Raw genomic sequence first — 18,727 nt, forward strand, 5'->3', positions numbered from 1 at the left:
CGACTGGCAAGTCAAGAAACAACAACAACAACAAAAACAATAACTTCGAAGAGTGATCTACTCCAAGTTTTGAAGCAAGAGTGGGCGAAAATTCCACAATCTAAAATTGACGAGATGATTCTCACGATGCCCCAAAGGATCAACGAACTCCACGAAGCGAAAGGAAGATCTACTAGATATTAATTAAATTATAAATATATCAATTTATGTGAATATGACTGAAAAATTTCATTTTTTTCTGAAAAGATGGTGTCTATTTACTTGTGACCACGCTGTGTATATTGTTTTTTAATATTAGAGTGGATTGAAACTTTTAAAACATTTGAAATCCCATGTTCTCCTGACGGCAATTCATAACACTTAAAATATTTTCGTTTATACTAAAGTTCAGAGTGACGTATCTTTAAATAATTAGTCCCGTTACTTGGAGACTCACTTGCTAATATAGCGCAGGTTGCTGCCTTATGATCGATATTGCACCTTTCGGCCTCTTTCTATAAACATATTATATATACATATTATGTTCCTGTGATAATATCTTAAAATGTTAACATGCTGACTAGCTCATTTTGAACTTCTGCAAGTATTAAGAAAATTATCAAATCATAGATTTTAAATCGTCTAATGATTTCTTAATTGTGAGTGTTGTAAGATATGGCGAAAACTACTTGAACAATATTAGATTTTTATAAAATACCCAAATTAAACGTTTGAACGAAGTATTCTAATAAACTGTGTTAAAGATGGCGATTTTAACTAATTTGTTCAGCTTCTAATATCCAAAATTAAATACGTAAAATATTATTTCGTTAAAATAATTAATCATTTAGCAATACTTATAATAAGGAAACTAATTAGCATTTTATCTTATTGATTTTGTTTAGTAATTTAGTTTTTCCACCAAAACAAGTCGGTCCGTTCCGCTAATAACAAGAAAAACGTGTTGTTCTCTCTTTCTCCATATGACAAATTTAGAGACATAAAATTACAAGGGACTCGTTAGTAATACGTTACTACACGTATGCTGAATGCTGTATGTTTAATTGTAAGAAGGAAAAGATGTTGAAATTATTTAATGTTTGAAACGAAGGGTTACGATGTAAAAGTGTCGCCTTGATAATGTAATCTTGAACAGAAACACCCATGAGATTACAAAATCAATGATGTTGGAAAAAAATCATTATTTTTTCGTAAGTACAAGAAACACTTAAACGGAAAGAGAAAACATAGAATAAATTAATATCTAAGAGATAGTGATGAACATGTATAATTTAATGTGAAACTAGAAGGAAGAGAATGCAATGGTTTTTAAAATTAAAGGATAATGGGAATGATCGACACTAAAGTTGTATTATCAAATTCCTTTATAATGTTTGCGGCAAAATAATGAGTAAATAATATTTTATCTTTATTAACTTTATTATTATGCAGATTATGGGAATGTTTTGATTTTGTAATAATCGACAAAATTTTAACGTTGAACTAAAATAAATGAAACTCACAATGATTCATTTAAATTAGTTTAATGTTCAAGAGTATTTTAACGTTGAATTTGGAAGCAGTAGAAACTTGGACAGGGTTTTAGAAAATGAATCTTAGATTCATCACATTTTACTGTATATTCTATGAAAGTTACTACTTCTTAATACATAAAATGTTTATTGTGTACAATAAGAACAACCATTTGTCACTACTCTACTAGAATTTAACCTATACAAAAGCCAGTGTGTGTCACGTCACGCTTGAGTTCTCAAAATAGGAGAAGTCATAAAAGCCAAAATGCATTTATCCAGATATAATAGTTCGAGTAGTGTCTGCTCATTACGATTTTAGTGACGGAGGAGCAAGTCAAGTTTAATTTCACAAAATTTATTTATTTCAGTTAGCTATTGAATATGAGGTTAGGGTGTGCTATGGGGTCGGGGTGAGGTGGTAGTATTTGCCCCGTCAGTTTTGACGGCTATACTCTAGTTTTTTATGTAAGCAATAGTTACAATCTATATAACTTTACTGTTTTACCCCAGATCTTGTTTTTGTGTTGTTAATTTTTTAATTTTTGTATTTTTAGTTAAACCATCCTCAATGGAAGTTGAAGGACCCATATTTCCTGTTACAGAAGGAGAAAAACTCTCACTTATTTGCACGGTAGAGGGGGCTAAGCCTGCAGCTACTGCCGTCTGGTATAATCACTCAGAAACCATGCAACCTCAACCCAATTCCCAAATTAAGCCTGCTGGTGATGGAAGTTTCCAAACTATTAGTAGGCTTGAAATAGTTGTATCAAGATATGATCACAAGGGAAAATTTTATTGTAAAGGATCAAATCCAGTGGTGGAGAAGAAAAGCGATCCACCTTTATTAAAATTTATCGAAATTGAAGTTTTATGTAAGTACACGAGTACATTACTTGTTATTTTTTTCCTAAAAATACCTTTCTATTATGAACAAAATGTTAAAGCCTCTTATAAGAGTTTCATTTCGCTTACCCTCTGTCAGTGTTCCGTGAATAATGAAGAAATAAAAGTTGGGAAAAAATGAATCCGACTTTGTTATAATCTTCTGTTTTATATTTCAGCAATTTGTATTTATCATGTTTGTCACAATAACGGTAAACCAACTGAGAACCACTGTTTGTTATAAATCACTGTTTTAAGCATTATATGGTATTTCTCTTCTCATTTAGCATACAAATATATATTATATAGATCCTCCTACTGTTGTTGTGGAACCACAAGAAGGAATCACTGTTAAAGAGACTGAAAATGCCACAGTGTCTTGCACCTTTGATGCTAATCCGTCCGAAGTCAACGATGTGACCTGGTATAAAGAGCGTGTGCAGTTGTCCGTGGATGACATAGATAGATTTGAATTGAAGAATTTCACGTACCCTACCCTGGTTATACACAATGTGACGCGCAGTGACTCGGGGATGTACTCTTGTAGATTGACTAATAAGATTGGACGAGGAAACCCGAGCGAGGATGTCGAGATAATAGTTCTGTGTAAGTTATATAACAGACGCTATAAAAGAAATATGATCATTTAGAGTTTATTATTGTTGTTGTTGCCATAATTTTTTCAATAACATTTAGCTTAAATTTAGATATTTTGATGAGGTTGTAATTTAATATGAGTTATTAGCTAGATTGTAATATGATTAATAATAATAAAAAAAAACACTTATCACTGTGGTACATCATCCAGAGAATGCAAATATACTTAATATGATAAAAATGACAACTTTGAATATAATTTGAATAGGACATCCTTCTAAATCTAAAAAGTACATTGTATCACACCTTACTGGTTTCTTATCTAACTCAGAGACATAATAAATTGTAACGCAGATAAACCAGTAGCCCAACACTTCAATTTGCACAACGTTACCCTTGGCCATTTTAAAATACTTGTTTTGAAGAAGGCCCCTACAAACAAACATTACTGCGAAGTACAAGAAAACAAAATAATTTTTGATCTGGGAACTTTCCACCCCTATGGACTAAATGAACGTTTTACCTTTTTGTAATATTTTCCGTTTTAGTTTTATCCTTTCTTAAAAAGTTTTATACAGTAAATTATGTATCTATTATGCATACATATTCATATATGTATGTGCGTGTGTGTGCGCGCATGTGTTTGTATAATGTGTTTTATTTGGAGCAGTGACAAGTACGCAAGTTCCACGAAACGGGAAATTCGATCTTCTGTCTAGTTTCCGTGTAATTTTACACCTATATTCGTCAGTGAAGAAGAGATGTGCTTCATATGCATATACGTTACCTTCACAATAAACACATCTGATCCTTCACAATGGCTTCAGAAACAGTTAAAATTATTCATTCTCAAAATTACACATATTTTAATTCATACGGTTACCAAACGTAGCGTAATTACTTATCCTTTCATCATTGCTCTTCTCGCAATGATAATTCAAAGTACTAAAGTGCACTTTTACACAGAAACTTTAAAGGGGAAAAATTGCGATAAAGAATTTGTATCCTTTACAATTTAGAGTGCAAACTAAAACTGTAGAAATTTTACTTGAAAATAATTCTACAACAAAAACAAACTATACAGTAAAAACTTTTAGAGGCGATTGTTAAAGACGTATATTGTGTTAAAAAAGGATTATTTTATAAGTTATCTCTAAACCAATGTGTGGGACTAATACCACAAGAAGTGCCCCGCAGTAAAACAGCGGCACGTCTGCGGACTTAAAACTCTAGAAAATCAGGTTTCGATACTCCTGGTGGGCAGAGCACAGATAGCCCATTGTGTTGCTTTGTGCTTAACTTCAAGAAGCACGATATATTAGGCAATTCTACATACATAACTCATATTTCAAGAAGGAATAAGACTTTGAAACTCTTTATTATAGTCATTCATGGATTGTTTCTTTTCTGAAGTTATAGATTTTAGTAACGAAAATAAAAATTCAAAATTAATATATCTTACTGCCTCTACTAGTCTAGTATCTCTACTACTTTGCTGTACAGAGAGAGACATGCAAAAGGACAATCTGTGAATATCACGATATATATATACATATAATTTTCTCTTTTTCTCAGGAATCCATACTTGAAGTATATCGGTCACAAGCTATAAAATACAATAATAATCAAAATTTGTAAAACATTTTACATGCTGTAATCTACAAAACGTCAATTCTGTTATGGCTTAATGAAGACAAGTGTGTATGTTTAGTATTAAATTATAAAATGATAGTTATTAATATTATTCGATTTATCGAACTATAAATTCCTTGATTTGGATTTACGACCGCAAATACAAGAACAGACGAAAACACAGTATGAAAATTGAAGCTCGTCGTTGTTTTTTTGTATCGTGGTTTTATGTTGCAGGGTAAATATCAAACCCTGAAGTTACTCAAATGACAGCGTAAAGTTTTATTTGATTATTGATTTATGACCAACACTGAAGTTAAAGGTTCTTTTTTTTTTTTGGAATGCTATATCGATCTGGTGTGTATCTTCTAAAGGATTGACTGCTGGTAGCAAGAGCACCAATATATCTTTGAATAACTACTCTTTAGGTATTTTTTAAAACTCCAATTAGGGTTTAAAATAAGGAGGACAATATGAAACAAAATTTTATTGCACTTGTGGATAAAAATGAACTTACTTCAGAGAAGGATCTCAGCGATTATTGTTTTTGTTTTTCAGTTAGAGAACTTTGTAATTAATAAAGTGTAATCATTATTTGTCTATAAACGTAGAGTTAGAATGTATTTCATAAATTAAGTGCAAATTGTCAAAAACAGGAAGAACACAAGAAAAACCTATTTCTATTGAAGACATTTATTTTGTTAATTTTCTATTGATTTCAGTTATAGAAGAATTTAATAAGGAAGGAACTTTACACCAAATGAGCAGTTAACCATGAAAGGGACTAAAATATTGCCTTTATTGCATAACTTTTCAAAAGTATGCTATTTTAAAATGTGGAGCAGAAATGACAGATATTGAAGATTTCTGTACTTCATGATAGATATATGAATTTTGTTTTTGGTATTTTGTATTTGATTCCACAAAGTTTATAAAATATAAGATCAGTGCTGTGTATTTAAAGTAATTTAAAAAATAAGTGACCTGCCTAGACTGTTCACGTATGAGGTTAGGTACGTTGAGTTCTGAACGAATCTGATGGCCGTGCGGGGCGTCTCAGTGACTACGAGGTTAAACCTATTCCACAACACGGGATACTCACCAAACACCTCTGGTGCAAAAGACACTTTGAGCCAAATTGTTTAATAAAAATTACAAACCGATCGACTTATCTAGTAAGAGACACCAGATCTAGCGACACTTTCAAAACCTGGGTATTGAGGGCAAGTATTAAAATTCAACAACAGGGTGACTATACCGGTACTCAAATGAAGAAAGTCACAGACAGAAGCTTAATTCATAAATAGGGAAAGGGTTTTTTTCAGTTAAGTGTAACAGAAGATAATACATTTATCGCTCTTACTCTAACGAAAAATAGATGTTTCAACAAACTATTAACCACCAGTGTAAATTTAGTTTTACAAGGGTTTATATTTAATGATGCGACCAACAATCTATATAATTAAAAAGTAACGTGGGCGCGTACGTGAGAAACTTTATAAACTTCATAAAACTAAGAAAAACGAAATTCAGAGTAGAGAAGTATAGACGACGTTACCACACACGTAAGGTGTAGGTAGTACTGAAAAGGGAAGGGAATTTAGGGAATGGATCTATAACTTCTCAGAGCCCCATCTCAGACAACAGGATTTTTTCAAGCACTTTAAATTTGTTAACAACTGGATCCATAATAAAACAGACTATCTAGTAGAAGCAGATAGGTAAAAATATGTTCATTAGAACTAAGTTCTGTTACTTAAGTTATCTTTTATTTCAGATCCACCCGTGGTAGAAATTTCTCTTTCACCTGCTGTTGTCAACGAGAATGATGGAACTACCGTGTCTCTGAGGTGTTTAGTTACAGATGGGAATCCACGGAGCCTGCTTCAAGTACGGTGGTACAGGAATGACCAGCTGTTAAACGAAACCATGGAAGACCAAATTGAGTTAGAGAATGTTAGACGTGAAGCATCTGCTAAGTACACTTGCGAAGCAGAAAATTCTGCAGGGTGGGGTGATCTTGCAGAATCACAGGCGTTACTGGTTAACTGTAAGTATGAAAATAATTTTATTGTTGTTAAGAGAGGAAATCCACTATACACTTTAAATAAAAGTCCAAAGATACAGCTACATAATTTTAAGCTCTGAAGACTGCATTATGACAAGTGAATTACTAATGGTTAATGGTTAATCATGTTAGTGCGCTTTTCGGTCTGAATTGATAAAACGTTTATTTTTGTTTTTGTTTACGTTTTACCTATTACTTAATATATATTTTGGGGATAATATTTGTGTAACTTTAACTTATATTAAATTTGAATGGGTGTGTACTGTCTATCGAGTTTCTTAAATTATTGGTTAATTGTTGGTTTTCACTTTGTATGTTGCAAAAAAAGAATAACAACAAGAGAATTGTTTTCTCATCAGATCTACCAGGTCCTGCAGTGGTAATAGAGGTAGATCCTCCAGCTGTCAAAGGTCGTCCGATAACGTTTCAGTGCTTAGTGGAAGACTCAGGTCGTCCACCAGCTACATTATTTCGCTGGGAACATGATGGTGATCTTCTTCGTAGTAAAACTCAGAATTATACTACAGATCCACTCAGACTAAGTACTCGTGGAAACTACACCTGTGCAGCTGTTAACGAAGTAGGGAGCGGACCAAAAGGATTTATACGTTTGATTGGAAAAGGTGAGCAAACATTTATATTTTCTTGTTGTGCATATCAAAAGTATAATTCTTTTTTTGGAACTACATGTCTCTCTATCTGTGTAATATATCCATGTAGAGATACCCACTTATATTCTTTCCTACTTCAACCATTAACCTATTCAAGAAGTGCTTTGAAAATCAAATCAATTTTACGTAAAGCTGCCAGAAAAAATAAACATGATAACCAAATATTTCAGTGTAGGCTAGATAAATAACAGCATTCTTTAAAAGTGAATCGAATTTCTTACTTCCGACAACTTATTTGAATACTTTCCTTATACTATATATGTTTAGTTTGAGATGATCATCGTTCTTTGGAATAGTTACAAACTGTAAAGTCACATATTTTGTTGGGGTTTCAGCGTTTATATCATAACAGATAAGCACAATACATTGTTAATTTTCAATAATAACTGTTCTATTTACATATATTGTGAAAAGTAATACAGATTTGAAATTAAAATTTAAAAATAAATTTTGTTTAAAAGTCTGTTAGTGCGGTAAAAACATAAGTAATATAATAGCCTCTTTCTTATTTTATTGTAAACTACACTAAATACATGCTGTATTGAGAAGATCTAAAATTAAATTTCGGAAGTTTAGAAAACTTTCGTAGCGCCCGTTCAAAAGGCATTTGTATAACGTAGGAAATGATGTATACCCACTCTTAGCTTATCTGATATATATATCGGTCGGGAGTTTCATATATCAGAAATTTTAGGGTGGTTTCATTTCTACTTTAAGAACGATAAGAACTTTTAAGGGTAACTGGCTGCAGACAGTGAAGGGTAGTAAGAGTTGAGATGCTATGGGTGTAAGCACTCAAATCCATACCGTTAATTGATTTTACATGTTTGCTGGCTAGCGTTTGGATTTTGCCTGATAGATGGGATATTCTCAACGCATTTAGAAACTATTACCACAGATCTTATCCGTTATGACCTTAAGGTGACAACTAGGACTGACAATGGAATCTCTACCAAAGTCCGTACAATGCTTATTATATACGAGTATATAAATATATTATTTTCAACTTCCGTAGAAATGAATTTGCTTTGTGGATATAGATATATACCACGGTTTAAATCGTGCCGTTTTCTATTTTCTTAGCTCACTTTTTATGCTATGGTGTAATAAAAAGCAACAACTGTGTCTCTAGATAGATAGATGTTCAGAGCCGAGACTCGTTTTTCTATGTTTATATAATAAATAAAAATATTTTTCCCTTTCTCAATTGGATCTGTTTTCTCCAAAAGATGAAAATTCACTGGAAACATAAATCGAAAAAATATGTTAAAGCAACATGCTAGTCATCTCGCTCATACGAGCATTTTGTTTTCTTACAGTTGTCCTAACAATACGTTTTCTAAAAGAATTGCTGGAGACCGAATGACACATTAACTTCCATTTCTTTAATTCAAGGACGTTTATGGGCTCATCTGATGAAATGATCTTCAAATTATGAGAAATAAATTTGTGCATCGCCGCATTGCATTATCCGTCAGAGTTAAGTTTAAATTTATGGCTGAGGATGCTGTACGAGCAGTACATTTCACTCACTATCAGCGTTTATATTCCCCGTCGTACTAAACATTTGTAGAAAGTCATAAAGAGGACTGAACTGCTCTAGCTTCAGAAATATTTCTCGGAAACGCTAAGAGCTTAACTTTGTACGTAGTTCATTTTAGAAAGATATCCTGACACTTAATTGTGAGAAACTGTAATATTCTCGGAACCAAAGTGCCTGCTAAAGTCGTATACAACTAAAGCACTGAGTAGTAATTGCGTATTTCATATATCGTCCCCGTCCCCTCTTTTCTATGTTGTGGCCTTTCGTTTAATTAATCTTCCACTCTGGGTCTTACTTAACTAATGCACGGAATGATTGTCATGGCTATTGTTTATATAAACTGATAAAAATGTTTAAAGCTTTTCAAAGTATCCAACTTAGTGGACGAAGTATTCAGCTTATTTACACAGTTCCTGTAACACTATAACGCTAAAAAAAGTTTTTATACCTATGATGGATGGGCACAGCACAGATAGTCTAACGCGTAGCTTTCTCCTTAACAACAAACAAACTTTAACACCAACTCTAAATTTGGGCATTTGGTACCATTAGAGGACACCAGACTTTATTACATTTTTATGGTAACTATATACATATGTGTGTGTGTGTGGGGGGGGGGGTTACAAAAATTGGTGATAGACATTTGAGCAAAGTATCTTGTAATTAGACATTCAGAGTAAATTTAGGGTACAAAGCTGGGTTCACTAGCCTGGTTATGATCCATGCAAAGTGTTTTATTTGAGCCGTGTTTGAGGTAGCGCTGTAGTCAATTTCAATCGGTTCAAATGAAGGTGAACCAGCTTTGACTCCAACATTGTAAAATTGGTGGTTCTGCAGGTAAACCAGTGATACTTCACTTCTTTTTAGCAACAACATCAGGGGTTCGCTTTGTGAGCTTATTCTTACATGTGGGACCTTCTGGTTGTATAATAATTCCGTTGAATCTGTGAGATATCCCTTCTCCACTTAATCTCTCCTCAATATAACTACACGAACCTAATACCATTCACTAATTTTCTCGCACGAGATGGATTTTAACTTAAGTTTTCTGGTATTTTTACCTTGGCCTCAAGCTTCAAATATTTTATTTCCCGTAGAATTTTCCCACTCTTTTCTACTTCTAAGTTACCTCAATCATCTCCTATTTCTACTTCTAATAGTTCTTCTATCCTTTCCTGTCCAAATTCTACATATATCCCTATCTCAGAAGTTACCAACAACCTACACAATAATACTTCTATCACTCAATCCACTCACCTAAAAACTCATTCACTCTCTCACAGTGATCCTCCTAGTTCTTCTTTAGGTTCTGCTAGGGGATTAAATACAAATAGCAACATTCGTCCTTCTTATGCTTCTGTTGTTCGTTCTACTTTACTCAAAACTCTTCTGTTCCATTATCTCCAAAACTTCACCAGATCAATATTAGTGTAAACACTGTATGTGCTACACTACAGTCTTCACTACTCGATCAGTCTCTTTTAGAATTACCTTCATTAGAATACTGTAGTCCTTCATTGTTAGCATCAATTCTCACAATGACTAGATCCTTGAAAACACCTTATTAGAACCCATGAATATAACTAAAATCTTCTGTCGATATTCTAGATAAAGAAATTTCCCACTATTATCACCTGTACAACCCTTCGCTGGAAGAAAAAGAAAAACTACAAAAATTCACAAAGAGAACTGATACATTCCTTCTTAAAAAGAATAACAAAAATCAGTCTCCTACCAATAACACCAATTTTGAAAAAAGCACTCCTAACAGCATTCTTTCGAATCCTCTTTTTTATCTTAAAGAAACTACCATAGCATCAAGCAACCTATAGAAGCTGTCAAAATCCCTTTATTTCACAATGAACAACTTCAAAAATGCTTAAAAACACTTCATCCTCTAATACGCATAAGCCTTCTTAAACTAACAAATCTGAAAATAACAATGATCTCATAAATTGTACATATTTTTGCATTTGGACAGCCGATCTTAAACCACTTAAAGAATTTATCTCACATGCAAACTCCTTTCACTATAAAAGCTGTCACCCCGCTTACACTAAACGGAACATTACCTACAGTCAAACTCTTTGAATGAAGAAAATATGCTCAGATGAAACAGACTACAGAAAACACACCAAGGATCTAAAACAAACCATTTAACAAAGAGGATATAAAGATACCGAAATCGACAGACAAATTGGAAAGGCTAACAACACTCAGCGGAAAAACATCCTACAACAGAACAATACTAAAGTTTCGAACACAATTCCTCTTATCATTATCTATTATTTTAAATTCAGAAACGTTTCACGAATTCTGAAAAAAAAAACCTTTTTATCTCCTACAACTCAACGATTGCCTTAAACAGATATTTTCTGAAGTCTCCTTCCGAAAAAGTCGAACTCTAAAAGATATACTTGTTCACACAAAAGGGATTTACAAAAAAAAAATGGTTGTAATCCAAGCAATAAAGCTTGTTGTTAAACCTGCAAGTTCATATAAACTACTGACTCATTTTATAACAAGCACAACCAAAAAACTTTAAAATATTCAAAGAAATCATTTGTGAAACACAAAACATCATTTACCTTATACAGTGTAAAAATGCAATCATCAGTATGTAGGACATACACAAACAACTCTTATAGAACGTTTCAGCAACCATAAATCTATTAACTCCGAAATAAATCTCCCTGTTGCTCAACACTTTAACCAACCCGGTCATTTCATTAGCGACGTTACTCTCGTCGGCATTGAAACAGTATTCAAAACTAAAGCTGATAGAGAGATAAAAGAAGCTTACTGGATTGCTAATCTAAACACTGTTTAACCTTTTGGAATCAATCTAGATCCTGGAATCAGTGATCTCCGTTCATTGGTTTCATTTCTGTCAAAAAAAAATTCTTTGCTTATTTCTTTCATTTTATATGAACACTATTTTTTTCTAAAGCGTACTATTTATTTAAGATGATTTTCCACACGTCTTTGTATAAGTCAATTAGCTTAACATATCTTTTTCAATGAGTCTCCAGGTGTGATCTTTATTTTACTTAAACACTTACGTTTAATTTATTTATTTCTTTTTCAACCATTTCTAAAGCAAAATATCCCCAACACCGTTTTACATAACACTCTCGTCGCCGACCACATGGTACCGGAAATGAAACACACTTAGAACAGTACATGGAAAAATATAATAAACATTTCCTGAAAGACCAGATCACCTTCGTGACGTTACTCAACTCCCTTTATATATCACCCATTCGCTAGGTTCTGCGAACATTCCCAGTTTGCCCCTGAAGAAGAAAGGTCCACCTTTCGAAAGCGCTCGGGTTATAGGGTTTTTATTATTTTGTATCAAGACTTCTTGAATCTACGTATTTTTCTGACATCATGAAAGCAATATAATCTTCATTCAACTCATTTAAATTTTTAAATCATCCGAATCTTATGTAATTGTCCAATTTATCTTTAAGTTTTATGCTTTCTTTTGCAAAATCTTCAATAGAGAGGTTGTCTGGCATAATCAGAAGTTTTTTATTGTCATCTGAGAAAATTCATAGGAAATATCCAAACTGGCCCCCAGTGGCACAGCGGTATGTCTGCGGACTTACAACGCTAGAAACCGGGTTTCGATACCCGTGGTGGGCAGAGCACAGATAGCCCTTGAGTAGCTTGTGCATAATTAAAAACAAACAAAAAGCAAACAATATCCAAACTCAAACTCAAGTTTACTTCGCATGTGTTTTTTGGTTTGCAGTTTGACATCTGTTGCACTATAGCCAGCAGAACAAACGCATGTCATGAATAACTCTGAAAAAGTTGTGGAGTTTGTAAACAAAGTATTTCTGATGTGGTCATAAAAGTGCTCGTATGGAAGTTTCTCAGCTTTATTATAATCTTGCTTGGATTTGAAAGCTTTTCAATCTGTGGTTTGTATAATCTCGATGACATAACTATTAATTCTCTTGAGGTAATTAAAACAATTCTTTGATCCATTTTTCTGAGAGCTGTAGTACGCATCCTTTCATCTAGGACTTCCCTAGACTTGGATCCTTTGACATATTTGCTTTTATTTCCACATACACTTCACCACATACACGGTCAGTGGAAGCAAATCGCACCGAGACGAGATTTTCTGGATACAGAACATTGAGTTTTCATGTTTAGCAATCCTCTTAGTGTCTTTTTATGCATAAATGTAGATCGACACTCTCTATGGTAGTATATTCTAACTTCGGGAAAGCTTAACTTGAGCCACAGACTAGGATGAAAGTCTTGCATTTCTGCTGCTTTGAACAGATTATCACGTTTTTTTGGCTCCGTAAGCTCATTCAAACGAGATTTTTTGAGCACATGACGCAGTTTTCCTCACTGGTATCTGCTGTTTGTAGCTCTTTATGTGCAGGTGACTCTTTTAATTTCTTTTATTTAAAAAATCTGGGAAAAAAAGGGGAAAATTAATATTTACTGATATTAGTACGTTGAAAATAATTTAACTACTGGTAATCTTAAATAAACATTAGTTCTTAACGATTTAACTACTTATATATACAACTTCTAAAGATGTAAAGTCGGACATAACAGGTTTTGAATAGGGCGCAGTCAACACTGAGGATAAAAACTGTTTACTTTCATTTGGAAAGATGTAGATTAGTAGCTAAGAAATAAATAAAGATGTAAATATGCAATTATCAGCTGCTATCAATTGTGTGGCCACGTATAACCCTGGATTTCTTGAATTTTAAAGAAAAAGAAACATGAGTTTTTGAATATTTCAAATATATTATATCATCCCTGTATAAAAATAACCACGAAATTTCAGTAAACGTAATCCATTCGTATGGCTCATGTTTTTATAAGAAAATATCATATATTGCAAACTATAATGCCAGCAAATAAGATCTTCATATTGCATTTTGAAAAAACACTACATATATTTCTTAAGCTTATTGCTTATATCAACAATAGGAAGATGAACAAAATAAAAAAATGTATTACATCTTAAAAGTGATTAGACCTGTTACTATTCATAATACCAGTGATATTCAAAACATATTAACGTTGAATCAATCTGCATTTACTTACAAAAGTTTAATGTAAAGTACCTAATATATGCACACTAGAAGAAGTAATAAGCATTTATACATTCTGTTATGGCCCACGTACTTTCAGAATTGATGATGATGTGTAAATATATATATATATGATAGTTGCTATTAAAAAAAACAAACCCTCAGAAGACATGAATTAGCTCCTGTTTTTGATTCTTTAATTTATTTTACTCAGAAATATATGGATAAACGTTATTAAGTAGTAAAACTTCATTTATTTATTTTGTAAATAATTCCAATATTTTATTTTTTGTCTGAGCTAAAATATATATGATATTTGTAGGATATTAGAAACCTGCTTAGGAATTCAGTAAGCAAAACTTACACTAAGACTTGCAATGTGCTAAAATATTGGGCTAGATAATACTCAGAAAAAATGTGAATTATTTTGTGTTGAATGACAACTGAAAGACTCAAATGTTCTAAAGAATCTTACAATTCATTATGCTGAGCAGGGAAGCTCCTTAGCAATCTATATGATAAATAAATAGCCATAAATACCAATAATCACTTATCTAAAGTAAATTAACCCAAATACCATAGTTGGAATTGTATTTCTTTTCACAACGTTTTAAGCGAAGGTGGTTCAGGATCTTCCTTCGTTCGGGTGTTTTGTTTTAACTATTAGAGAGATTACTAGCATAGGTCATATTTACATGACAGAATATTCATTTCACACAAATTTCAGTAATTTTGAAATGTCATAATTAAACACCAATCCAACCTTACTTTGGGAAAAATCCTTCCACTGGTATAACGTCCGTAGGAGAGTAGTGACCGATTTCTCTACTAAAAGAAGAGGGTGCAGTTCAGTTGCAAAAACTACATGTTCACCTCTTTAAATCGCTTGTAAAAGCTCTGAAATTCATTTGTACACTTTACGCTAGTAAACTTCCTCACAAATCTAAATGTTTTTGAATCATGTAACAAAACTGTCATGTATGAATTGTGTTGTTGAGTATAATTGGATGAATTTATGATTTTTTATTCTGTTTCAGAATTTTTTTCTGGTTCAACAGTTTTTGGTATAGATAAAAGTTTAAACTAATTGATGGAAGTTAACTCTCATTTATGCAGCTGTTTATGTAGGACGTTTTGGCTTTTTAGTATCGTTCTAGCCTACCACATATATTTATTCTACTGTATATCATACTGCCGCCACTGTGTATCCTACTATAGTTTCCAGATTATGTGTCGTTCGACAGCTTTATGCTCTTGAAGCCTGATTTCTACAGAGAATTCCATATTTTCGCTTTATAGGTGCAATGTGCTATTATTTCACTTTTTTTTATGTGACTGGCTAACTCTTAAGAGTAATGTTTTTCTGACTATTTTGTCTCCATGCTACTTGGGTTTTGGAAAATATAGAACTGTTTTAGGTTCATTGCTAATAATTTCTGCTTATCTGGCTTTAGGTAGAATCACTATTATTTTCTGTCATGTTCTGGTGTTCACAAAACATTTTGCTATTCATCAATCTGTTGCTCGCTCTGTAATAAACAGGTTTGTTCGATCTTTCATTCAAATAATACTTCCATGCACGGCATTTCTTTTTGCATAGACAGTTGTTTTTCTTTAAAGCATTTAATAATATTCTTATGTGCGATGTTTTTATGTAAATACAGCTTTACATAAAAAGTTGTTTCTCATAAGCAAGTCTATATACCTTCTATTACTTTCTTTGTAATTGTTGGTAGATGTTTACATTTATGAGGTTACATAAAGAGATATGTTATTAGTATTTTGTTTCAAATCTATATTTCATTGAAATGATACATTATCTATGATAACAGTGTAACATTACATTTTAATCCTCCTAATAATAGAGCTATTATTGCTCTTTCAAACAATTCTTGTACACTTTAATTTTTGTTTTCCTGGAAAAAAAAAGGTTTTTACCCACACAACATCCAGTATATTAAACAAATATCTTGGCAGGCCTATTTAGAGCCATAATTGATTAGCATTATGAGATTGTAGATGGATCAGTAAACGCAGTATTTCATATATTGAAAGCGAACACACACTAAAACGAGGTTGTTTTTTTTTAATTGTCAGATCTTAACATATATATATAGATATATATATACTCACTGTTTAATTTGTCTCGGGTATTTTACATAACTGTTGTCATAGCATTACTACTGATTATTATGAGTAATTTCTGATCATCTTTCCACATGGACTTGGTCGAATCAATCGAGTTCGTAACTATTTTGTACTCATTATAGTTTCCCTACTATAACTTTTAATACCGTAGGTGTATCTTCACAAAATTTGGCAGACTTTCAGTAAACATTACAAGACTTTTGTACACACACACACAAAAATAGATTTCGTAATTAAGTATTTTAATAAGAATTTGTCTGTGAATATGATGAATAGTTTTGTTCATTTGTCCGAGTGCAAAGTGGTTTTCATGTTAAGGTTAAAAATACTTTTAATTTTATTCATCTGAAACTTTTCAATATTCTTTTGTGTAATCTCTAAAACCTCCTAGATAATTATAAAACGTCATTCTTCAGTAAATTTTTGTGTTTTATTTGTTATTTTCTGTACCTATACTCTATATACGAGGTTAGTAAAAAAAATCGAAATAAATTCAAATTACCTTTTTTCTTTCTAAAATGACTTCAAATTGTAACATGAAACTATATTTGTTTATCCTAAATATTTTCAAACTCACAACAGTATACATCTGTTTATACTTACATTGTGTTGTTTTATTGCTCTTTGAACTGTACCTAAATTAATATTCCCGCCATAAAATATGTAAATGAACTGGCGAACGTGGAGGTTATTTTACCCTATCGAATTACATAACGCACGCTACTCGGCTACTCGCGAGGTGCTTGTAAGCGTACCTCGTGAAACTTTATTATTATTATAGTTGTTTTTACGTAATTTAACGTTATCTAACCTAAAACGTTTTTATTTTTTATATTTTAGTTAGTTTCTTTTTTAATAATAAATATATAATACAAATGAACGGTGAAAAATAAGAAATCAAGTACTTATCTGAGTCTTCTTTTTTGCTGTCGACGACACTCAACCCTACTTTCTTATATTAATGGTACTACTGCACTAAATATTTTTTATTTAATTAACTAAAGCACTAAGGAACACAAAATAATAACATGCAAAAAAGCAGACAAAGTCACATAAATATCACAATTTTTTTGTTTTCAAACTATGCAAGAATAGCTGTTAAGCATTCAGCTAAGCTTGTTGATATGTTTCCCATGGGAATAAAGTTTGAACTGGAGGCGAAATAGAGAATTATTTGTTCAGAGGATGTAGAAGGTGTGCGTGGCAAGTGGAGTTTGATTTTCTATCTTATGGCTATGTAACTAATTAAGATTGAAAGCTATAAAATTATGCTTTGTCTGAGCAATGACAATATGATAATAAGTCATTTACGTTAAATTTCATACTTTTTTGGAGTGGTAGTAAATAAATTAGAGAAGATAGGATACCTAATGAATAAATATCACAATTCTCACACTAGGGGAAAATGATAATTTTACTAAAAATTAATACTGCCTTATAAAATTAAGAACTTAAAACTTATATAATGCTAAAAGGTGGATTATTAGCTATGTTGATGTACCTGATGATGACAAAACCTTGTCGAAACGTTGTACATTTGCTGTTATGTTAAACTTATATCAAAGTTTTTCTTCATTACCCATTCAAGCCGTCTCCAACCATTATTAGTCTCAAAGTGGGTTCCTCGTCATCGAAATTGTTGTATGTTGTTAACCATTGTTAGTCTTACATGTTTCATTAGCAATAATACGCACTTGAAGGTAAATAGATTTATTTATCTTTTAACTGTTACACTTTCATATAACGATGCAGACAAGTGTAATACAAACAGGGAACTCAGTGAAGATTAACATTGAAAGGTCATGTTTGTGTTTTGAGCCCACCAATCTGATTAGAAGTTGAAAAAATTAAATACAATGTAGTTTATGGTCTCAAAGTATCTATAGGTGTTTTATAAATGGTGAACAAAAAAGTTGTACATGAAAATCCGTTAAGAGTCACACAATATATGTTTTATCTTATTGCAGAGGATGATGAGCAGACTCGCGTTGTTGTCACGGAACAAGAGTTTTCATTTAATGACTTCATAAAGAGGTAAGTGTTCTTCGATTTTTGTTCCTATAGCGTTAATTCAGACTTCACCAGGACAATATCTCTAATTAAACATTTTTTTTAAAGATCTACAAATTTAATTCTTAATCATTTTTCCACTGAACATCTGCTAATTACTGCTTGATTGTACCCGCCCAAAAAAGAACCATTACCAGTAAAGACAGGATTGTAAGTTTTCAGGTGCATATAAGTTAATTGTCAAAGGCATAATTCACGCAAGGTAAATTAAAAGTGGTAATTTTTTTTTTTACTTTGAAGACAAGAATGTAAAGTTTTTTTTAAGACTGATTCAACTGAATTTTCTGAACTCGAGCATGTTTAGGAATATTATTTAGATTGAATGGGTTCTATAACTCTGAGTGTAGCTGAAATAGAAACTTCTCTCTCGATTTATATGACTGATTTTAGAGTAACAACTATAATAACATTTGCTTTTAAATTTTATAAAGATAAGTGGGGATCGAAATGTACTTAACCTATAGCTAGGCCCGGCATGGCCAGGTGGATAAGGCGCTCGACTCGCAATCTGAGAGTCGCGGGTTCGA

General features: G+C 32.3%; 1 protein-coding gene across 2 annotated transcripts in view; it reads left to right on the forward strand.

Annotated features, from left to right (window-relative positions):
* Nucleotides 1-18,727, forward strand: part of LOC106460535 (hemicentin-1-like) — a 190,591-nt gene that overhangs the window by 136,917 nt on the left and 34,947 nt on the right. For both annotated transcript variants that reach the window (XM_022387279.1, XM_013920253.2), the window contains exons 4-7: nucleotides 2,069-2,386; nucleotides 2,706-3,002; nucleotides 6,403-6,675; nucleotides 7,053-7,316. In XM_022387279.1, the coding sequence (XP_022242987.1) occupies nucleotides 2,069-2,386; nucleotides 2,706-3,002; nucleotides 6,403-6,675; nucleotides 7,053-7,316 (1,152 nt within the window). The remainder of the gene's footprint in view (nucleotides 1-2,068; nucleotides 2,387-2,705; nucleotides 3,003-6,402; nucleotides 6,676-7,052; nucleotides 7,317-18,727) is intronic.

Source organism: Limulus polyphemus, unplaced genomic scaffold (assembly GCF_000517525.1).
Source record: "Limulus polyphemus unplaced genomic scaffold, Limulus_polyphemus-2.1.2 Scaffold789, whole genome shotgun sequence".
Lineage (NCBI taxonomy): Eukaryota > Metazoa > Arthropoda > Merostomata > Xiphosura > Limulidae > Limulus > Limulus polyphemus.